Below are 25,463 nucleotides of genomic sequence, written 5' to 3' on the forward strand. Positions count from 1 at the left end.
AAAAACCTTATTTGTCAGATTGCTTCTCTGTTATCAGGTACTAGGTGAGCTGAAATTTCAGACTCATAGGTATTAAAGAGTTCGAGGCAGCAGTCATCCAGCTTCAGGTAACCCACACACCCTCTGCACCTTTTTATGTTACTTCACTCCCCCACCTGGTTATATCTGCCTCTCATCTCTCTCTTATCTACTTCCACTGATTATCTTATCAGACCAGCATCTGCTTCCACTTGGTTCCACTCATCACCTTCCAAATGTCTCAATCTTCCCCCTTGCCTCACCCAACCAGGATCCATCTACCCCACCTTTTTCTCCTTATCTGTCTCCATCTATCACCCTCAAACCATTGTTTGCTAACAACACCCCTCCCTCTCCCCCACCTGGTTCCATCCACCTATCCTTACCCTCCTGACTGATTCCACCTATCACCTACCTGTATTTGCCACACCTTTCCCTCTCATGTCTTTATTACTGGCTATGTCCCTCTGCAAACTCAGTTCGAGTGCAAGACTGAGTTTGAAATGTGGAATAACCCTTTGCGGACAAGGAAGTGGTGGATGACCTGACCAAGTATTTTGCTTCAGTCTTCACTGTAGAAGACACTAGCAATGTGCCAGAAGTTTGAGAGAGTCAGGGGGCAGAACTATATAAAGTTGCCATTACTATGGAGAACGTTCTAGGGCAGTTGAAAGGTCTGACGGTAGATAAGTCACCTGGAAAAGATGGTATACACCACTGGGTTCTGAAAGAGGTAGTTGAAGAGATCAAGAATCACTAGAGTCTGGCGTGGTTTCGGAGGACTGGTAAATTACAAATGTCACTCCAATCTTCAAGAAGGGAGAGAGGCAGAGAAACTATAGGCCAGTGGTTGGGAAGATGTTGGAGTTGATTGTTAAGGGTGTGGTTTTGGGGTACTTGAGGGCACAGGATAAAATAGGTCATAGTTAACATGGTTTCCTTAAGGGAAAAGTTTGCCTGCCAAACATGTTGGAATTCTCTGAAGAAAGAACAAGCAGGTTTCCAAAGGAGAATCAGCAGATGTTATGTACTTGGATTTTCAAAAGGCCTTTGACAAAGTGCCACACAAGAGGCCAATCAACAAGTTAAGAGCCTATGGTATTACAGGGATGATACTAGCATGGATAGAGGATTGATTGGCAGGTGGCAAAGGGTAAGAATAAAGGGAGCCTTTTCTGGTTGGCTGTTGGTGTACCACAGGTGTTTCATTTTACGTTATGTGTCAGTGATTTGGATGATGAAATTGATGGCTTTGTGGCCAAGTTCATGGAAGTAGGAAGGTCGATGGATAGATGGTTTTGAAGAAGCAGAGAAACTACAGAAGGACTTAGATTAGGAGACTGGGCAAAGAAATGGCAAATGTAATACAGTGTTGGGAAGTGTATGGTCATGCACATTAGTGGAAGAAATAAAAGGGTAGTCTATTTTCTAAATGGAGAGAAAATTCAAAAATCTGAGGTTCAAAGGTCCAATTTTATGTCAGAGCAATGTATACAATATACATCCAGAATGAATGAAGTGCAAAGGGATTTGAGAGTCCTCATAGAGGATTCCCTAAAGGTTTATTTGCAGGTTAAGTCGGAAGGCAAGTGTGATGTTAACATTCATTTCCAGAGGACAAGAATATAAAAGCAAGGTTGTAATGTTGAGACCTTATAAAGCACTGGTGAGGCCTCACTTGGAGTACTGTGAGCATCTTTGGGTTCCTTGTCAAAGAAAGGATGGGTTGATATTAGAGAAGGTTCAATGGAGTTCACAAAAATGATTCTGTGATTGAAAGGCTTGTCATATGAGGAGTGAATGATAGTTCTGCATGTGTACTCACTGTAATTTAGGGGAAAAAATGAAAGGTGACCTCATTGAAACCTACTGAATATTGAAAGGCCTCATTAGAGTGGATGTGGAGAAGAGGTTTCCTATGGTGGGGCAATCTAAGACCAGCGGACCTGGACTTGGAATGGAAGGGTGTCCTTTTAGAACGGAGATGAAGAGGAATTTCTTCAGCCAGAAGGTGATGAATTTGTGGAATTTGTTGCCACAGGTGGCTGTGGAGGCCAAGTCATTCGGGATATTTAAGTCAGAGGTTGATAAGTTCTTGATACGTCAGGGCATGAAGGGATACGGGCAGCAGGTAGGAGATTGAGGCTGAGAGGGAAAATGGATCAGCCATGATGAAATAGTGGAGCAGACTCAATAGGCCAAATGGCCTATTTCTTCTAAATCTTATGGTCTTGTGACATCACTCTACAGTGACCCACTTGAGTTCATCTGTGGTGAAACCTTCACACGTACCTTTGGTACCTCTATGCAATAATACCAATGCTCTCTCAGAAGCCTCTTAAAACCCATCTCCAACCAATATCCCTTTAAATGGCTAAGTGTATAATTTGATTTAATGATGGATGCTGCCTCAAGAAGTTGGAATCTATCACTGAAGATCTCAACATCCAGACCAGGCCTTCTTACTACCATCGGCGAGAAAGTACAGGGACTTGAAGACATACGTTCAATGTTTTAAGAACAGCTTCTCCCCTCTGTGATCAGATTTCTGAATGACCCATGAACACTACCTTTTTATTTTTCTTTTGCACTATTTATTTATTTTGTAACTTGTAGTATTTTAGTGACTTGCCCTGTATTTCTGCTGCTGCAAAGCAACAAATTTCATGACATAAGTGAGTGATGAAACGGATTCTGATTCTCAAGTGTAACAACTGAATTAATGATTCTATACAAATAAAATTTGTTGCAAGCACTTATAAAGTGTATGTATCTTGCAACATTGCAAAAAGAATTGCAGATAGAAAATATTTGTGTGGAAATATTGTTATTAGGTTTTGGGTAAACATGTTTCTTTTTCTGATTATTTAAATCATCTTTCCCTGTAAGTGGGAGAAAGCATGCCTCAAGTTCAAATACATGTGAGAGATGATTTGCTGAAGCACAGAGCAACAGGCACACATATTTTAAAAAGCCCTGGTAAACATGGATATAAAAACTCATAATACAAAATGGATTGAAAAATTAACCAACCATGAAAATAATCTTCCAAGGAAAAACATTTTTTCCTTTAAATTTGCAGCAAGGTAATTCCTATATGATTTCTTAAATTGTTTATGGGAAGAGCAGGATGTGCACGTTAATAAACTACAAATAATTATTGGCTTGTTATAAATTACTTGGAAGAAATAGTCACCTTTGTAAAAGATAAATCTGCAACCAGCAGAGGGCGCTAGCATTCAGTTTTCTGCTGTGTTCCCTTTAAAACCAGTTGCTTGTTGAACGATACTGTGTCCTACTTTTAGTCTATCAATAGCAAATAGAGAAAACTCCAGAATATCAGTTTTCAGTTGTATATCAGGATGGAGAATGGAGGCTAGAATGAACTTGGGAAGCATTAGTAAGATAAGCATAATTGGTACATAATTTATTTTTACAGATGAATCTGTGAAAATACTCTGTAATGTCTGCTTAAAGGGAAATGTAGCTCCCCATCTTTACCCACTTTTGCAGAATGACAATTGACTTCTGCACTTAAAAACATCTGAATATTCTGGTCAATGGAAAATAAATGCTGTCTCAGCATACAATATCACCAGTTTTGGATTATTGCCTAAAGGGGATTACACCACAATGGATCTTCAATGTGATTTAGTCTTCATGCTGAATACTGAACTATCCAAAGGTACAGCATAGTAAATATAACGTCTTGCAATAAATGTGTTTAGAGTTTTATTTCTAAGTTATATAAATGTTCCATAACTGCAGTCACTCTCTACATTCCTCTCCTGTTCAATATTTTCATCAAATCTCATGCAAGTGAATTCCACTATAGTTTTGCAGAAATAGCAACTTTCTGAGTACATTCATCTTTCAAATATAAAAAAATTAATGTTTATGAAGTTAAACCAGCTTTTGAAGAAACATAATTTAAAGTATTATTCTGTTATATACATTAATAACTAAATCAATTAAATTTTTACTTGTATTCACAGAATATCATGCTGCTATTTTATATTTGAAGCGAGAGTGCAAGAATGAAATAGAAAAATTACAGGTAAGAATTTCTAATTACTTCTGAATGAGACTAAGATATATTTTCTGGCACGTAGCCATTTAAAAGAGCTAATTGAGAGAGGGCACAGCGGGTAATAGTGGTCTGGCACTATTATGCACTAAATCCAAATTTACCTACTGTGATGTTTGTGGAGAGGAGATTTGGACAGTATATTAGCTGATCAACTGGTAGCAATGTTTTACCCTACTAAATATTTAGCAGTATGTAATGTTTGAAATAAACAGCCTACTCTGGCACTAAAATGAATATGTATAAAATACACAGTTCTTTATGCTTTAAGAGTATTACTTTGGACTTCACAAGTGTAGCAGATTTTAAAGTACAACTTTTAAATGCTCATGCTGAATGATTTGGGTTTTTTCATATAACTAATCATATTAATCCATTAGCAGCAGAAGTATCAATATTTGAAGAAAAGTAGAAAATTTGTAATGAATTTGATATTCTCTTAAGAAAACTCATAATTGTTTAATAATCTATTTGCAATTCTGTGGTTCCGAAAGAGGACAACTTAAAAGCTTATAAAAATATTGGCGATAAGTTGAGCCAGTCAATGTTCATTCAGTTCTCTTAGAGATACTATTCCACTTTATTTGGTATTTAAATTGGTTGTCATAAAATGACAAACCTACCTATACAAAAGGGAAAATTGAATTAACGAAATAGCTAACTTTATTTTTAGTATGAGATTAGAACTATCTATTTTAAAAATGTTTTGATGAGTTTTAAAGGAGGAGGTTTCAAATAAATTTAACGAAAACAAGATACCTTGAGCTTTCATTGAAAATAATCATCTGTTATTTTGAAGTAAAAATTACCAAAAATATTTCAATAGTTAATTGTAATCAGTTATGAAATATATTAAACTGCTTGAGGTGAAAACTGATTTAGTCTCCCATGCGTGCTTTACAAGTTATGTGTGGGGGATTTATGTCTTAGCACTGCCAATTAGCAATCAGTTGATCAGTGCAACTGTGCCTGAACATTATCTTGTCACCACATTAACTTACAATACTGTCAGGATTTCAATTAACTACCCTTTGTATGTATTTTGAAGTCTGCCCACATAACCATTTATGTCTTGCAACAATGTTTATGGCACCTTAATAATTTTAGCAATAACATACTTTTTGCTGTGCATCTGGTCTATATTAACCTAACTGAGTTCAAAAACATGTTATGAGTGATAATTGAAGGTACAATTAGTTCTTTTTAAAAAAATTCTAGCTTCTGATACTGACAGCCAATGTTTAGAGACATGTTTTTGATCTGTAAGTGCTTAACAAGTTCTAAAATTGTAGATGCAATAATAATGAATGTTGTAAGAGTCTGAATTCAATGAGACACTGAAGTACATCAGTACTCAGTGTTATTAAGATGCCTGTCAGATTAAATTCTTCCGGTCCGCACAGCATGTGAAGTTCTTGTTTCTATATTGCTCCCCATTATCTCTCACTTGGCTCACCACTTTGTTGGAAAGAATTTTGACACGTTATCTGTTGCACCGTGGTGAGACACATTATTGTTATCTTATTGAAGAATGCAGTTATCAGAAAAGTCTGTGTGCCCATGGTTATATTTTGTGAAAGTGATGCCATTTGCTGGAGAAAGCAACAGTAGATGCTTCTGAGAAAGAAGGCATTATCCAACTGCTCATCATCATCCCCCTTGAGATCAGGGCCAAGCCTTTGTGCTCAGTGTGTTCAGAAAGTTTGGCAATGCTCTGCCTCTTTTTTTTTCTGCTGTTCATCAACTTCTCTTTTTTTATTATTGATAGCCTTGTCATACCGCATCTGTGTTCACAGAAGCAATGTTGACACTGACTATCCGGCACTGACATTACCATCACCATTTGCTCCTGCTTCATTTTTTTTTAATTGACTTTATTTCTTACATCCAACACATACATGAGGACTAAAAATTTTGATGTTACGTCTCCATCTAAATGTACAATGTGCAATCATAGTAATTTATAATAAATAGAACAGTCAATGTAACATAGAATACACTCAGATCAGTGTGAGTTAATCAGTCTGATGGCCTGGTGGAAGAAGCTGCCCTGGAGCCTGTTGATCCTAGCTTTTAAGCTGTGGTACCATTTCCCAGATAGTATCAGCTGGAATATATTGTGATTGGTGTCACTCAGGTCCCCAATGATCCTACAGACCCTTTTTACACACCTGCCTTATGTAAATATCCTGACTCACAGGAAGTTCACAACCAACTACAGATGCACTGGGCTGTCCACACCACTCTCTGTAGAGTCCTGTGATTAAGGGAGGCACAGTTCCCATACCAGGCAGTGATGCAGCCAGTCAGGATGCTCTCAATTGTGCCTCTTTAGAAATTTCTTAGGACTTGGAGGCCCATACCAAACTTCCTCAACCGTCTGAGGTGAAAGAGGCACTGTTGTGCTGTTCTCACCACTCAGCTGTTCTGTACAGACCACATAAGGTCCTTGGTGATGTAGTGATGTACTATCCTTTTTCTCCAGATTTGTAAGAGTAGTATATAGAACAGTGGCTATTGCGTCGTTTGTTGATCTATTGTGTCGGTAGGCGAATTGTAGTGGGTCCAGTTTGGATGGTAGCAAGCTGCAGATGTAATACTTGACCAGCCTCTCAAAGCATTTGCTTATTATTGAGGTGAGTGCGACAGGACACCAGTCGTTCAGGCATGTTACTTCAGTGTTTTTGGTAGAGTGACAATGCTGGATAATTCGAAGCAGGAGGGCACTCTGCACTGGCACAGGGAGAGATTAAAAATGTCAGTAAACACACCTGCCAGTTGAGCTGCACACATTCTAGTACTTACCCTGGGATGCCGACGAGTCCCGCAGCCTTGCAACTGTCCACTCATTGGAAGCATCTGCGTACGTCACCCTCAGGGATGACTGAACTGGGAGTATTTGGATTGGTGTCTGGTGTGCATGTGATTGTCTACACTATTTCCTCAAGAGGATTCAAATCCTATGACATCCAGTCACTGCAGCAGCAGCAGCCATGCTGGCCATGTTAAATGTTTTAAAATATGAATAGGTGCCATTGAGATAATGTTGAATTTGCCATAATTTATCAGTAGCTATTGAACTTCAGTCTCTGATATTTATTTGTATCACCAGGTAGTTTTTGCCAAGTCACTTTCTCCACCATACTTAAAGGCCAGGTTCCTCGAAATCCACTTTACCTCTAGTATGCTCCCTTCTATATTTATGTGGTAGTAATTAGATGTATATTCACTTCTAGTTCACTGCTGTGTTGTGCATTCCTTTTTCCTTAAATGAGTGAAAGGATTAACATGTGAATTTGCAGGAGCGGTTCCTCTTGTCTGCTCTGCCGTACCATAAAATAATAATTGATTTGGTTATAACCTCAATTCTTCCTATACCTGGTAATCTTCCCCCCACCCCACTGTCCCTATTTGTTTATCAAGAACTAATCAACCGATCTGTCTTTGCCTTAGGAACATTCAAGGACACCTCCTATTTGAGGAAGAACATTCAAAGATTCATCCCACCTAGAGACTAAACAAATTGATCCCCTTCTAAATATTAGCCCCAAATTCTACATTCTTTCACAAGTTATTCCCTCCACATTGACTTTGGAAAGATTCCTCTGGAATTTACATGTTTCAATCAAGGCACGTCTATGCCACTGTGCTGCCCCACTTTTAACATCTGCAATGGCTAAGTGAGGAGAATTCAGTCTGGTCAAGGAGATAATCTGTTGCCTCTCCTCATTACTCTGATTTCAGATCCCTGGGTCTCTAATTACCATAGGTTAAGATGCAAGAAAGAGGCGCATATGTGTTACAATTTGACAACAGAGAGACCAGAAAAGTAGTGAGCGTTGAACCAAATGTATTCATTGGGTATAATGCAAAAAAGTTGAAGTTTCTTTTACACTGGGTGAGGTGATGGGATTGTTATGCATAGACATTAAAGAAACTATTTCAGGCACTTTGGGAATGTAACAACCATAAAACATATCTGCCAATTCTCACTTGTGAGGATTGGCATTTGTTCACTTAATTTCTGAAATGTAAAGATTAATGTTATTTGTAGCTTAATTCAGATTCAGTCTATCTCACTTATAGAAATCCATCTTACTCAACACAGCCACATTGACAGCTGCTAGCAGGCATCTAAAATGTGGCCACATGCTTGGCTCTATTCCACCAAAAACAAATTCTCCTAAGCAGAATCTGAAAACAATTTAATAGTATAACGTTTTGGACAAAGATGGAGGACTATATTTTCCCTTGTCATTGTTTATTTTATTTCCTGTCTGCTACTATTAATGCAGTGAACATTCACCGTACTGAATTTCTGCTGCTTTAACAGGTTGATCTTTGATCCAGTGTCCTATCAGGTAGTGTTGCTGCTTCACAGCTCCAGGTATCCAGACTTGATTCTGTCCCTTAGTGTTGCGTGTTTTGGAACTTTGACATTATCCCTGTGGCCCTCCTGCTTTCTCCCCGTTGATCCAGTTTCACGTGAAAGATAGGTGAACTGACTATTGCAAATTACCCGTAATCCTTCCAAAATGGTTGAAGAATCATTGAGGACGGGGGGGTGGGGCGCGGGGAAGGGATCAGGGGGATTGTGAGATTGAATAGAGCACAGAGAAAATTAGTGAGAGAATGGCATTCATGAGAGGGCTGGCAGAGGCTCTTTGGCTTAAATGGTCTCCTTGTGAGGGTATACAAAAGGAAATATCATTAAATTTGTAGTGTCATCGAACACATGCTCCTCCCATCCATGTACCCATCCAAATTTCTCTTAGATATTGAAATGGAATCTGCATTTACAACTGCCACTGGCAAATCGTTCCACATTCTCATCACTCTGAATGAAGATGTTTTCCCTCATGTTCCCCTTAAACATTTCACCTTTTACCCTTAACCCAGGACTTCTAGCTCTAGTTCAACCAATCTCAGTAGCAAAAGACTGCTTTCATTTACCCTATTTATACACCTTATCTTTCCATATACCTCTATCAAATCTTCCCTCATTCTCCTATGCTCTTTGGAATAAAGTCCTAACCTATTGAATCTTTCCTTATAACTCAAATTCTCAAGTCTCAGCAACATTCTTGTAAGTTTTCTCTGCACTCGTTCAATCTTATTGACATCTTTCCTGTAGGTAGCTAACCAAAACTGTACACAATTGTCCAAAATAGGCTTCACCAATGTCTTGTACAACGTCAACATAACATCCCAACTCCTGTACTCATATGTCGATTTCTGAAGGCCACAAGCTTTCTTTATGACTCTGCTTACCAGTGATGCCAGTTTCAAGGACTTACGGATTTGTTTTCCCATTTCCGTCTGCTCTACCGCACTCCTCAGTGCCCTACCGTTCACTGTGTAAGTCCTAGTCTGGTTAGTTCTGTCAAATAATCACTTCACACTTGTCTGCATTAAATTCCATCTGCCATTATTCAGTCAATTTTTACAGCTGATCCAGATCCTGCTGCCAGCTTTGATAGCCTTCCTCACTACACCCCAATCTTGGTGTTGTGGTGAACTATGTGCCTGTCGGGACACGCCCCTGCTGACTGCTCCTGTGGCTCCTCCCACAGGCCCCTGTATAAAGGAGATCTGAGGCCTGACGCTCGGCCTCAGTCTCCAAGACATTGTATGATAGACACTCACTCCTGGTTCCTTCTTCCAGTCAATAAAAGCCGATATCTCGCCTTACGTCTCAGTGTGAGTTATTGATGGTGCATCAGGTGTCATCCACAAGTTTGCTGATCCAGTTTACTACATTATCCTTCAGATCGTTAATATGAATGACAAACAACAATGGACCCAGCACCGATCCCTGTGGCACACCACTCGTTGTAGGCCTCCAGTCAGGGAGGCAACTATCTGCTAGCTCTATCTGGCTTTTCCCATGAAGTCAGTGTCTAATCCAAATTGCTACCTCATCTTTAATGCCAAACAACTGAACTGTCTTGATCAGCCTTCTATGCGGTACCTTGTCAAAGGCCCTGCAAATGTCCATGTAGACAATTTACACTGCCTTGTCTTCACCAACTTTCCTGGTAGCTTCCTCAAAAAAACTCCATAAGACTGGTTAGACATAACCTACCATGTTCAAAGCCCTGTGTTTGACTTTCCCTAATCAGTCTCTTGCCTATCCAAATACTTACATATCTGGTCCCATAGAATATCTTTCAATTACTTCCCCACTACCGATGTCAGGGTTACCAGCCTACAATTTCCCAGCTAATTCTTAGAGTCTTTCCTAATGGAACAACATTAGTTATCGTCCAATCAACTGGCACCTCACTCATGACTACTAGTACTTCAAATATCTCTGCTGTGACCCTGCAATTTCTGCACTAGCCTCCCATAGGATCTGGGGGAACACCTTGTCAGTTTCTTGGGACTTACAGTATCTGCCCAGTTTGCCTCAGGACTGCAAACACTCCCTCCTCCGTAACCCATATACAGTCCATGACCTCGCTGCTGCTTTGCCTTTCTTCTATAGATTCTGTATTTATCGTCCAAGGAAATACAGTGGCAAAAAATCCATTTAAGATCTCACCCATATCTTTCATCTCCATACATAGATCTTCCAGAGGACTAATTTTGTCCCTTGCAGTCCTTTTGCTATTCATTTCTTTTGGAGCCTTTGGGATTCTCCTTCACCTTATCTGCTAGAGCAATCCCATGCCTTCTAGCCCTCTTGATTCCCTTCTTAAGTGTTCTCTTACATTTCTTATACTCCTCAAGTACTTCATTTGTTCCTCCCTGTCTTTACCAGCTATGCACCAACTTCTTCTTAACCAGGGCCTCAATATCTCTTAAAGACCAAGGTTCCCTAAACCTGTCTTCCTTGCCCTTTATTCTGACAAGAATATATACACTCCGTACTCTCAAAATTTTACTTTTGAAGGCCTCCCACTTACCAAGAACACCTTTGCCAAAAAATCAACTTGGCCCAGTCTACACTTACGCACACACAATGCTGGAGGAGCTCTGCAGGCCAGGCAGTATTTATGGAAAAGAAAAGTACTGTTGACGTTTTGAGCCAAGCTCCATCAGCAGGATTGGAGAAAAAGGATGAGGAGTAGATTTAAAAGGTGGGGGAGGGGAGAGAAAAACACAAGGTGATAGGTGAAACTGGGAGGGGGAGAGATGAAGTAAAGAGCTGGGGAGCTGACTGGTGAAAGAAATGCAGGGCTGCAGAAGGGGGAGTCCAATAGGAGAGAACAGAAGGCCATGGAAGAAGGAAAAGTGGGTAAGGAGTACCAAAAGGAGGCAATGGGAAGACAGAGATAAGGTGACAAAGGAATCTACGTCTAGTCTCACTGATGTACAGGAAACCACACCGGGAGCACTGGACATAGGTGAAGTATCATTTCACCTGGAAGGGCTGTTTAGGGCCCTAACTGGTAGTGAGGAAGGAGGTGAAGGGGCAGACATAGCACTTGCTCTGATTGCAAGAATAAGTGCCAGGAGGGAGATCAGTGGGGAGGGCCAAATGGACAAGGGAGTCAAATTGGGAGCGATCCCTGTGGACAGCAGAAAGTGGGGAGGAGGGAAAGATGTGCTTGGTGGTGGGATCCCATTGGAGGTGGTGGAAGTTTTGGAGAACTATGTCATGGACGTGGAGGCTGGTGGGGCGGTAGGTGAGGATAAGAGGAACTGGTAGGATGGTGGGAGGATGGGCCAATCTACACTTTACAGATTCTTTTTTTACATCATCAGAATTGGCATTTCTCAAACTTAGAATTTCAACCTGAGGACCAGACCTGTCGTTTTCCATAATTATCTTGAAACTAATAGCATCATGACCACTAGATGCAACATGTTCCCTGACACAAACTTTTGTCACCTGTCCTGTCTCATTCCATAACAGGAGTTCTGGTATCACACTCTTTCTAGTTGGGACCTCCATGTACTGATTAAGGAAACTTTGCTAAACACATTTGATGAACTCTTATTTTAATTATTAATGTATTAATTTTAAGCTGTGAATCAGGAAAAGGAAATTTAAATGTTTGTTAAATACATTTGCATGAAATAAGAAAGCTTTAATGAGATCTGTACTTCAGTTCAGGATAATAATACTCTGAAAGCAAAAAAAGCAGGCAGATTGTGGAAATCTGAAATTAAAAAGAGAATGCTGGAACATGTGGGAACTGAGGCAGAATCTTTGGATAGGGAAATAGTACATGTTTGGTTGAAGACTCTTCATCAGAACTGGACAAACAAAAAATGAGCAGGTGTTTAATTGCAGAGAGGGTGGGGAAGGAATGCTAAGACAAAGAATATCTCAAATTGGGTGAGACTAGTGTTGCTCTGGTGATTTCAATGCTTAGTGGGCCATCTGGTAAATACATTAATGAAGGAGGTTAAAGAGAGGGGATGTAAAATTCAGGTCAGAGGTGTTATGAGAACCTGAAACCAAGAGGGGAATGCTCAGAATAAACAAAAAATCGGGCAGGGGCTATGAGGAGAGAATAGCTAAATTAATGTTACAGGTTGATATGAATAATAATCTGGTTTATTTGCTGAGCATTTTTGTCGTACTTCTTACTAGTGTGGTCTAATAGATAAAAAATATCATCTAGTTTCTGTTGTTCTCCAACATTTGTATCTTATTTAGTTAAGTTTGAAGTCAAAACAGTCTCACATTAGTGAAAGTAATGTCCTCAATCCAGCTTTGGAAGTGTCTGAACCCAGGAAAGAGCACTAAATGATAGGAATGCAGCCAATCTATCTGTAATATAATTCACTTGGTTTGACTAGTTCAGATTTCACATTGTAGATCAGACTGTCTCCTTCCCTCTGCTGAGATCAGTGGAATGTATCGCTGGCAAGGAAAGACGTCTGTAGTGCTTCTTTTCAAAGTCAAAAATCAAGGTTACTGTTATATGTATAAGTACAGGTACAATCAAAAACTTGCAGGACCATCACAAGCATACAGCACCATATTAGCAGCATTCACAAGAACACCATAAATTAAACTTAAACTATACACAAATTTACAAGAAACCAATCAGTACAAAAAAAAAGTCCACTTTCGTTTCAAAGTACTCATACTGTTGCTAAACTGTAGTTATTAGAGTTTTGCTGGTTGGATTAAGAACTGAGTATTTGAAGAGATCTTTGATAATAGATCTTGCCTCCTTGATGCAGAGCTTCCTGTGGTTACTACCAATGGTCATTAGGGATATACCTGTGATGTATTGGGTGGAGTCCACTACACACTGCAGGTTCTTTTGTCCCCTTGCTTTCAAATTGCCATACCAGACCATGATGCAACTAGTCAAGAAACTTCCAACAGTACATCTGAAGAAGTTTGTTAGTATTCTATGATAAGTTGAATCTTTTAACCTCCTAAGAAAGTAAAGAAGCAGGTTAACTTTCCTTATGATTGTCCCTCTGATAAAACAATCTTGCTCTGAGGTCCTTCAGGGAAGGTAAAGGTGATGGGAGATTGTGATGGTAGAAAGTTTAATCAAAGTGGAGGTCTCAGTAATGCTCTTACATTGAACTTTAAGCTTCACTATTTTGTTTCAAGAAGACGTATATACTTGGAATTCAGTTTTTCCTTCTTATTGCATATACAAAATGTGATATACTACATTTTGTGCACATTTATGTCAGATTAATTCGACCCAAAATGCCTCTTGAACACTGTTTTCCTTCCTGCCACAAATAACTTTTGCATTCATGTTGCCCTCTTTCATTTGATCCCATAGACTTTCACTTTTACGACTAGCCAGCTATCTTCGGCATTGTCTGAAAGTTGCCCTTTATTAATATAGGTCACATCAAATCATCTGCCCATACTGAGTCTTCTTATTACCTCAAAAATTCAAAGAAGTTGATGAAATAGCTTGTTTCACAAATCTATCCTGACTGTCCTTGATTAATCTAAATATAATAATTTATGCTAATATGATATTACTAAATAATCCATTCTTATTTTAACATTATTACAATGGAAGCATTGTTCAAGTTCTTCAGCACCATACCTGAAACCAGAAAAACGAGAATATTTTTCATCAACATCTTCCATTATTTCAGCTCTTGCTACTCTGGCAAATATTTTTTCTAAGCCTAGCAATTCATTTACTTTCAAAATAGTTAAACACCTTAACATTTTCTTCATTTGTGTTTAGGCTTAAACTATGGAGGAAGGATTTGCTCATTTGCTGTTTCAAATGGATAAGGAGGGCAGGTTCAGCCTATTAAGTTTCTGTCCCACTTTGACAGGTTAGATAAATGGGGAGCAAGCAGGTTTTTGAAAGGTGCTCTCTATTTTGGGCAGCATGGTAGTGCAGTGGTTAACACAATGGTTTATTGGAACAGCACCCTGGGTTCATTTCCTGCCAGTGCCTGTAAGATATCTGTACATTTTTCCTGTGACCACGTGGGTTTTCTCGGGTGCTCCGGCTTCCTTTCACAGTCCAAAAACATACCAGTTGGTAGGTTAATTAGTCATTGTAAATTGTCCCATGATCAGACTAGGGTGAAGTGTGGGGAAGCTGGGTGGCACAGCTTGAAGGGCCTGTACCGTGCTGTATCTCAATAAAGTTTTTAAAAATAATAAATAAATATAACAAGAATTGACTTGTTAAAATTTTTGCCTGAGTTATTACGTCATTGTAAATGACTACCTCCTGTTCATGTACAGAATTAAGGTAATTGAAATTCATATTATCCAACAGGAGAGCTCTCAACTTATGATAAAGCTTGTGTCTTACTAATAATCTCTTCAATTGTAATATATATTTAAACACATTTTAGCATCCTTTAAAGGAAATTACTTTTTTAGAAGAAAAGTTATTTGTCTCCAATCAAACTTTTATGGCTCTGAGACAACTCAGAAACATGTTTGTTGTTGTCCTTTTTGGCTAAAGTTAGTTCACCCATTAATTAGCATAACATGTTGCATTTTCCAAGAACTCCAGGCAGACAAAGTCAAGCATATAGCTAGCCAAAAATGCAAACTGCTATGATGGATCAATACATGCCAAATTATGTTAAAATATTTTTCTGTTATTGTCTGATGCCAAGAAAATATCTGTATGGTTGAGTATTTTTGTAAAAAAAAATTGTGTTGTAATATTGGCCGTTTAAATGAAAAAAATGTTCTACGACAATAACTTGGAATTGTTTATTACAAGGCAGAAATAGTAGGAGGTTGGTTGGTATAGATCCACAGTCATCTTAAGGTACTGTATAACCTCAGCCCAAGTAAGTTAACTCCAGTAAATGATCTACTGAATTCATAATAGGTTCCAAACTGTGTCAGTGATTAGATAACAGTGATGATTGAAAGTAGTTTAATATTTCACCAACCTAGGATATGTCCAGCTTTTTGTTAGTATTATATTTTTGGGCAATACTTTATATTATGTGTTTGCTGCCTGTATTAAATCTTTGTAAATTTATATTTTTATTTTATTTTTATAAAAGCATTTTCACATTTGTACATCTAGTGAGTGTGTGTGTGTGTGTGTGCGTACTTGTTCATACGTTAAGTAATACTTTAATATTACTTGTTTTGCACTGCCTATTTTAGTTGGAGTAATATTAATACTGGCAATTAGAGAAATGTTTTTATTATCTTCCATTGGAAGCTGTAAATATATAACATCATGCATCATTTTCTCATGTGTTATGGTTTCATACATAAACTCAATTTTTCAAAAATCTGATGTCGGGTTTAAAACTGGTGCAACAATCCTCCTTGAAATTGGCCCTTGCCAGGTGCCTGATAACTTTCACGATCTCAGGTACCTCACAAAGTTCTGTCAGGCGTTGCTTGCTTTTAAAATCTAGCCCTTAAATTCCACAAATAAGTGCTTGCGTTATCGTAAGCTCCCCTAAATTCATGTCCTACCATTAGGCCTGTCAGCTCCGCAGGTGAAGTAAACAAAAGGTTGAGTGTTGTTAAAATGGTAACTGACCCAAATTTGAGTGTGTCTTGCATCTTGGCTTCTGCTACTAGTTAATAACCTGACTCTTGTTTTGGGCCTGAACAGAAGAGGAAAAGCAATTTTTATGTATCTGCATCTTTCAAATATACAAATAAATCAAAGTTTGGCAGTATATCTAAGGCTTGATCATATGATTATTTAATTACGTGATCAGTTGCATTACTTGAACATATTGAAGCATATTAATTCATTGCATGAACCCTTTTAACTTTGAATAAAAAAGGAACATCAGAATCAGGTTTATTATCATCAGCATGTGACGTGAAATTTGTTAACTTAGCAGCATCAGTTCAATGCAATACATAATGTAGCAGAGAGAGAAAAAAATAAATAAAACATAATAAATAAGTAATCAATTACATACTGTATATTGAATTGATTATTTAAAAATGAGCAGCTGACTAGATTTACAACCTTCTGCAGCTTCATTCAGCATCTCATGTGTGGACCAATGCTTCATTTACAAAGAAATTGCCTTTTTAATACTATATATATATACATATATATATATATCCTTACTCAATTGATCTTAGTATGTAGTTGCTGTATCATGAATAAATCTAGCCAGGTAATGTTCCACAATAACAATGTGCAGTTCACTGATTTTAGAATTAAGGCTCAAAACAAAAAGAGAAATTTTAAATGTAAATGAAGTGAAGATTTCCCAAAGGCAGTAATTCTAATTCCCTTCTGAATTTATACTTGCCAGATACTGAACTACTTTTGACATAGATCATACTAGTTAATTCCCTTAAACTGCAAAGTAAGTGAATAATGGACAGATAGTCTAAAAGATTATTGAAACATTTAAATACAAAAACAGTGGTAAAGTATTCCTTTTGTCTGCATTATTAGAATTGTGGAAAAAGTTGGCTATGTATTGAGAGTGAAATGCATTCTAAAGTGCATATATAGCAGACATGTCAAGGCTCTGTAAGAATAAAACCAATTCTGACTCTGCAAAATTCTCTCAGTTCACTTCAGAAAAATGTAAACCAGCATCCTCAGTTGGCTACTTTGGACAAGCCATGATATTCTCATGTACAAGATAGGAATCCCAATATAGGCCACCTCTTTTGAGTTCTGTCAAGGAAAGAGAGTATCAGGTGGAAAAAGGTTCTGAGGTTTTTGCCACATTTCATTCAGTCCCTTGGTGCTTGCAGTATTCTTCATAGCTTTTCTCACTTGTACCATTAATGATTTATTGGATTAGTGACATTCACAACCACACTAATTAGTTTTTAAAGCACAATGGACTTCGTAAGTAGATAAACCATCTTGGAGGAGTTCAATAATAAAATAGAAAATGTTGGAAATGGTCATCAGGTCAGGCATTACCGATGGAGAGAGAAAGAAATGGCAAAATAGCATGATGTGACTTAACAATCTTATTAATAAAACTGATTTTTTTTCTGAATCTGAGAAGCTGATTCTTCATGCAGTTATAAATTGTGCGTTGCAAAATGCGAAGTTGTGGAATCTGATTAACAACATGGGAAACTGTGTTAGAAGTTCTTGTATTTGCCATCAGCAAGCGTACAACTTGAAATTAATTTAGACAATTTCATCTGCAATCGCTTATATCTCTTGTTTCTAATACACTTGAGTTCACAGGACAAACCTACTTATAAGTTAGCATTAGCAAGTGTTCTCCCAGTCATGGCTCAAGGTAGTAGGAATGGTGTGCTGTGAGTTTTGCACCTTTGTGCTTTTGAAGTGTTTTTTCAATTGCAAGGTTGAATTTATTAGTTTCTGTTACGCCCTTGTTTGACTGGAACTGTGCAAGGAGCCTACTGGCTGATAGAATGGGAATGTGTCACACCATCAGTTTACACTTCAAAAGAGGTGGGCATTTAAAGGGGGGTATCCACAAAAGACTTTAAATTCCTCGGTCAAGGGAGGACATGAATTGGCCATGAACACAGGAATTCAAGATGAAAGCATAAGTTTTTGTTTCATTTTCCCCTCTATTAGAAATCATAGTTTCAGGTTAATTTCAAGCCTCCTGTAACCAATTAAAAACATGTCTTGGATACTGTGGCAAAGGATTATACATATTATCTACATTACTGCCTGTCTGGCAAAGTGAACTCCATGACTGTTAAACCCACACAAGCATTTCATGTTGGATTTTGTGAAGTTCCAAATTTAAATAAAGCAAACCGATCAATTCAAAAGGCATCTTTTTCCTTCAGGCTTGTGTGTTCCCTCATATAAGAGTTTTAATGTCATGTGCCTCGGGGATCCTCCTTCAGGAAATGAGGATGTTGCTATGAGTTTGTAGCTGTGTGAAAATATTGTTTCAAAGACTATAGGGTTAAAATAAATATAATTTTAATTCCTTCCAGAAGATTTTGTTTTAATTCAACCATAGGATATGATAACCTCTGGAAAAGCCCTCCCTTAATTTTTTTGCCGCTTTTGTGATTAATGTATTCATTTTGTCTGTGATTTCATCAGGGGGGAGAATGCATGTTTCCTGTCAAAAATGTTTAAATGTACTGCTGTTTATTTTGAAAATTAAAATAATCACAGCACCCATAATGTTGTGGTGGACAAAGTGACTGCTTTTGATAACAGAGTGCCTTCATGATCTAGAGAAAGTACCCCACTTACGTAGCTTCTTCCAGGGGCCCTCACAAAGAAGAACTCCACATTAACACCAATGGGGAATTCTCTTGTATGGCTTGACTTAAAAGAAGTTTATAAAGCTATTAAAACCACTAAACTGAAGGAATGGGCAAAATTAGTCATTTGCTAAGCTGGCAATGCCAGTATAACCACAGAGGCAGTGCATTGTTTGCAGAAATGTTGAAGATGGCCAGCTAGAACATCCCTGTTTGATCTACAGTTCTGGGAATGAATCAAGTGAGGGGGGTGAGATTGATGTGTTGTCATTATCATGATGAAGGAATTTTAGATCTTCACCAAACAGAGTTTTTCCTCACCTCTCCTATAATGTATCAATTACTTTGTCTAAATCTTGTTCCTGACATATGCAATGAGAAAATAGCCATTCAGACCCCATATAATATAATACATCTCATTTTAAGTGCTTTCCCCAGCCTTTTATGTTTCAAACCCTCTGGAATCTTTTCTTATGGCTAAAAATTTCCATTATCTTTGCAAAGCTGCTTTTTATTCCATTCACATATTTCATGCAATGTTGTTGCCAGAACTGCCTGCAGTGCTCCAGCTAATACCTAGCAATTAAGCATTGTTGGATTATAACTTCTTGCTCTTGCGTTCTATGCTTTGGTGGTAACGATGTCATATTCCTTGTTTACCTTGAATATATGGTTTGTCTCATTACCTGTGACGCTACAAGTCTCACTCTGAAGCAACCTTTCCTGTCATTTTGTTTTATAAATTTCTCAGAAACACTTCAATAAATTTGTATACCATGATTTTCCAATATCATATTTAAAATGGTTTATATTTGATAAGATTCCAAAATGTTGGTATTTCTTAAGATAATAAAATGAATCTCTACTTGGTTTTAATAAACATACTTATTTGGAAGCATCTCTCTAGGAAGTGCTCTGTTGCTGACACTAAGTTAGCTGGCCACTGAGTACTGGTATTTCAGAAACTCTCAAAAGAGATGCGTGTGCTGTCTGGCTACAGGATCCTTTCATCATGCCAGAACTTAAAATAGCAATAAAGTCTGACTGGTGAGGTAAGATGAGGTTCTTACTGATGATGGACTGCTTAAAAACATGTTTTAAAATTTAAAGGCACAGGAGATTCTGCAGTTGCAGAAAATCCAGAGTAACACATAAACAATTCTGATGGAGTGTCTCATCCGTTTATTCCCCTCCATGGATACTGTCTGACCTGCTCAGTTCCTCCAGCATTTTGGAAGTGCTTTAATCTCAAAGCCTTTTCTTTCTTTTGGAATTACTTAAACTTAGGCTTTCATGAGATATTGAGATGCAGTTGTGAATTAAGGAAGGTGAAGTATCTTGAGCTGCTGATTTACTGATGCAAAAGTTTGCCCTGTGTTTCAAAATGAAATATAGTTAGCAATATGATGCTGAGTAATGGCAATCATTGGCATTTCACATTGATGGTTTAGAAACTGGTTGCTCTAACATGGAGATATAGCAAATAATTTTGGCACCAGAACAGGTAAGTTCACGACAAACCCAACTCCGAAATTCATTTACAAGATATTAACAAACTGAGACCATCAGTCGGTACTGCTACCAGGTAGGTCACCATTGAATCCAATTTAAATGTGAGGTTCTTGTATCACTGATAGTGGCAACATAATTTTTTTGGGGGGGGGGCAGAATAGGACCCATTTTGGACTTCAGTACTGTCGTAGAGCTAGGGGAAGATCTTCAGCTGCTCCTCTCAGAATATTCAGTGGAATTTTATAAATGGGTATCTTGACTGATTGCTGGTGAGGCTGCATGTGAATTTATTTGTACTGAGAGTAGTTTGTCCTCCACTGGCAGTAAACCATTTTACAGTAAACCATTCACAGTAAACCATTTTCAAGAAAGGAAAATGAAACACTTATTTCATTGTTGTAAAAAGTTTAACACCATTTTGTAGATTAAGTAAAAAGTTTAACACCATTTTGGGTCCAAAACACTCTTTTATCTCACCAAAGGCGATAGATTGTGCTCTTCCAGCATGAAATGAGGGGTAACCCACTCACCACAATAGATGCCGGTAAAATTGTCATGCAACACCACATTTTTATTGTTTATTTTCAGGAGAAGTTGCTATTTTAGTTAAAAAGTAGTGCACTGTAGTGTTAAATAGATACCAGTACTACTTGGTTCAGTATATTGTAAATGGGGACAGGAGTCCAACTTGCCACATCATAATCAGAATCAGGTTTAATATCACCAGCATATGTAATGAAAATTGTTAACTTTGCAGCAGCACTACAATGCAGTACATGATAATAGAGAGAAGAAATTCTGTGAATTGCTGCCTTTCTGAGGCACCAATCTTTGATGATGTCCTGGATACTATGGCACTAGTGTGCATGATGAAGCTGACTAAGTTTACAATGCTCTACAGTTTACCTCTATCCTGTGCAGTAACCCCCCTCCTCCCCCAGACCAGATGATGATTTAGCCAGTTAGAATGCTCTCCACAGTACATCTGTAGAAACTTTCAATTGTTTTAGGTGACTATAACTCTTGTTGCAGTGCTTGACCACTTGCCCTATATATTGACTTGTTTTGTTCCTCAATCCTTTTATTGGAATTTCTTGTTTCACCACTCCAACTAGACAGGAAAAGTTTAGAGGGACACGGAGCCAAATGCAGACAAGTAGTACAGGCTCAGGTAGGCACCCTAGTCAGCATGGATGAGTTGGTATGCATGGCCTGTTTCCATGATGTATAGCTGTATGACCCTAACTTGAACTACAGACCGCTGTTTGCGGTTTGCTTTTGTTACCTTTACAGTTGAAAATGTAGCTCATGTTTAAAATCTATGCTTAGCAGGAAGTCTTGCTCTGATCTATTTTCAAAGCTCTTCTAGTTTTAAACATTTCTAACATAACTGCTCTCATCCTTTTCTTTCCAGAGGAGAAAGGACACAGGATGGTTAACTTTTCCCGTACATCATTTCCTGGGGTTCTGGAAACAACATTTTTTCTGTACTCCCTCCAATAAATGAATATACTTTCATAAAGAGTGAAACCAAATTTGCACGCAACTCTCCATATGTGGTCACACCAGGGCCAAATACAGTTTTAAATTACCTCTCTGGATTTATATCCCTTGCTACGCAGCCCAACATTCTTTCTGCTTTAAGTAAAAGCCTAGGCACACTGTTCTGATGATTTTTAGTCATACTGAAATCCCAATATTTCCTTCTAGTTTTGAGATCAGAAAGATAATTTATGTATGGCCTTTCCCCTCAATAGCAAGTATACTGCTTTGAATGCCGTTGGGGGGGAGGGGGGAGTGAAGAGCAGGAAGTCATGGTACATATTGGTACCAACAACATGGGTAGGAAAAGGGATGAGGTCCTGAACAGGGAATATAGGGAGCTAGGTAGGAGATTACAGAGCAGGATCTCAAGGGTAGTGATCTCTGGATTGCTTTCTGTGCCACACACCAGTGAGAGTAATAATAAGATGATTTGGCAATTGAATATGTGACAGAAGAATTGGTGTGGGAAGCAGGGTTTCAGATTTTTGGATCTTTGGGATCTCTTCTGGGCAAGGTAGGACCACTACAAAATAGACGGGTTACACCTGAACTCGAGGAGGACCAACGTCCTTGCAGGCAAGTTTGTTTTAGCTATTGGGGAAGGTTTAAACTAATTTGAAAGGGGCTCATGGATGGGGTAATTAGTAAACAAGTCAATGCAGTATGTAGTAAGACTGTAAGGAACAATAGGCAGTGGATAGGACATAATTGCAGTCAGTTGGATAGGTTGAAATGTGCATTTTTATACGAGAAGGATCAGGAAAATAAGGGCAATGTACTTAGAGCATGAGTCATTGCATGGAGCTACGGCATTGGGGCTATTGCAGAGACTTGATTGTCACAAGGGCAGGAATGGCTGCTGGTTGTTCTGGGGTTTAAAGGGACAGAGAGAGGGGTAAAAGCGGTGGGAGAGTGGCATTGCTTATCAGGATACTATTAGTTGCTAAAAAGGAGGACTTTGTGGAGGGATCATGTACTGAGTCAGTATGAGTAGAAATCTGAAACCTGAAGAGTGCAATCACTTTATTGGGAGTATTCTGTAGACCTTCCAATAACAACAGAGACACTGAGGAGCAGATTTTGGAAAGGTGCAAAAATACCAGGTTTGTTATTATGAGTGATTTCAACTTCTGTAATATTGTTTGACACCTCTTTAATGCAAAAGATGTATTTGGACAGAATTTGTTTGTCCAAGAAGTAGCCTTGACATAATATGTAGACGGGAGTTAGGGAAATGCACAATTGAAATGTGGAATTTGTTTTTGGAGTGCATGCATGGGGTTCTGTATAGGTTTGTCCTGTTGAAGCAGGGAAAGAATGGTTGGGTGAAGGAACCATAGTTGACAAAAGGTGTGGAACATCTAGTCAAGAGACAGAAAGAAGCACGCTTAAGGTTTAGGAAGCAGGTTCAAGTGCCTTTTTTTAGATCATGGTAGCAACAAACAGAAAATATATTTAATTACAGATAAACAAGATTGCCATTGATTTTATAAGGTTGAAAATTCATACTTATTTTCCAATGTTCTCAGCTAAGGCAATAACAGAATCATGAAAAAGTCCGAGGGAAATATGAGGTGGCATGAAGAAGAGTCAGTAATTTTCTTTTTCATTCAGCACAGATTGCTCACAAACACTGGGATGGTACCAAATTGGACAAGGTAGTTAATATGGATCACAAATCAATTCAAAATGATCTTGAGGAACTTTATGAGTAGATTGAATCATTCTGGGTCCAATTTAATACAATAGTCCGCAAGGTAGGACTAACGTTGATGAAGATTATATGTTAAGTTGGCTAACTGTAGAGCACAGAACATAGAATAGTACAGTACAGTACCGGTTCTTCAGCCCAATATGTTGTGTCAATCCTTCAATTTAACCTAAGATCTATCTCGGCCTTCCCTCCCATATAGTGCTCCATTTTCTTTCATGAATTGAATTGACTTTATTTCTTGCATCCTTCACACACAAGAGGAGTAAAAATCTTTACATTATGTCTCCGTTTGAATGTGTAATTTAATTGCTTATCTAAAGAGTTACAGGATAGCCAGGAAGAAGATTAAGAATGGAAATAGGAGAGATAGAAGGGGGACAGGAGAACTCTTGGGTAGTTAATTAAAAGAAAATAAAGCACTATATGGGAGGGGAGGGTTAGATAGATCTTAAGTTAAATTAAAAGGTTCAATAGGTACATTTCATGTCAGAGAAATGTATACAATATACATCCTGAAATTCTTTTCCTTTGCAACCATCCAAGAAAACAGAGGAGTGCCTCAAAGCCCCCCCCCCAGCTCCCCCCTCCGATGTGTAAGCAGCAGCAAAGCAACAATTCCCCCCCATCAGCAAAAAAAGCATCAGCACCCTCCACTGAGCACTCAAGTGTGCAGCATAGATCAATAAAGACACAAACTTGCAGTACCCCAAAGACTACTCGTTCACCCAGTAATTCGGCATTCCACAAGTGCGCGCTCTCTCTCTCTCCCCAATAAAGGAAAAAGAGGCGTTGTTGTTTCACATTGAGAGGAGAGACATAACAAACACTGATTTATGATGTTAAAAGTCTGCTGCGTTGCTTTGTCTGAGCTCTGTGTCTAAAGAATTTAGATCTCTCGGCACACAGCCAGCAGCCAATTCGCTGCTTTCGATCTTCTGTCTCCCACGACACACCAGATTTCTGCGGTGACACTGAACACAAGTCTGCCCACCTTCAGCCTCAAAATCCCAGAACCCTGAAGGCATGCTAGTCTTCTAGGCCGTGCCCTTGACATATCAAATGCCGCCCAGTCGTGAGACCCCGAGAGTGGGTCCCACTCCCACAAAGCACCGGAGTCAGCATTGACATAATATCTATGGAAAAGAGTAAACAGTGGATGTTTCGGGCTGAGATCCTTCACCAGTCCTGAAGAAGGGTCTTGGCCCAAAGTGTCGACTGGTATTCTTTTCCATAGATGCTGGCAGGCCTGCTGAGTTCCTCCAGCATTTTGTGTGTGTTATTCAAATTCTGCATTGTTTAAATTTCCAACAGCAATTAAAAGCTCTAAGAAAGAGAATCAACATTTGTAATAATTTTTAATAATAACAAAAGCATAATTGGGTTAGAAATAACAAGTATTAATCATGTTACTAAAAGTATGGTTGGACTAAAATAACAAAAGTTTATCCTTCTTTAGTGTGTTTAGAGTAGGGCATAGTCATAGTACTGAATGCATTTGAATAGGGAGGTAGAAAACAGACTCATACATAACAAATGCCATGTACATTAATCTCCCATTCACAGGAAATCTGGAACTCAGTAAACTTTGTGGTGCTCCTCAGGTAAATGGCCATATTGACTAGTTATTGGTGAATGCATGTTAATAGATTCCCATTATTTCCATGAATTTAGACCATTGCCACATCTATTTTAAGGATCAATGTTAAATATCTCTCCAAATGAACAACATACAATAATTCCGTGATTGGCAAGGACTGCCCTTTACTTTGTGTGCTATGGTAGCATTATAATTATACTACTGCACCAATAATCTGGAAGCTTAGACTAATGAATCTGGATTCAAATGAGCATGAGTTCAATCCCACCGTGGGTTTAAATTCAGTTTCTTAAATAAATCTGGAAAAACAACAAGAATCCATACAACCAAGAAAATACAAGATTAGAGAATCCATCTGGTATAATATTCTTTAAAGAAGGATATATACCACCTTGTATATGATCTA

The 25,463-nt window shown here is 38.4% G+C and overlaps 1 protein-coding gene across 2 annotated transcripts in view; it reads left to right on the forward strand.

The window, feature by feature from the left end:
• The window catches only part of fmn1 (formin 1), a 279,413-nt gene that overhangs the window by 30,347 nt on the left and 223,603 nt on the right, over positions 1–25,463 (forward strand). For both annotated transcript variants that reach the window (XM_059955635.1, XM_059955642.1), the window contains one exon: positions 4,014–4,075. In XM_059955635.1, coding sequence (XP_059811618.1) covers positions 4,014–4,075 — 62 coding nt within the window. The remainder of the gene's footprint in view (positions 1–4,013; positions 4,076–25,463) is intronic.

Source organism: Hypanus sabinus, chromosome 2, assembly GCF_030144855.1.
Source record: "Hypanus sabinus isolate sHypSab1 chromosome 2, sHypSab1.hap1, whole genome shotgun sequence".
Lineage (NCBI taxonomy): Eukaryota > Metazoa > Chordata > Chondrichthyes > Myliobatiformes > Dasyatidae > Hypanus > Hypanus sabinus.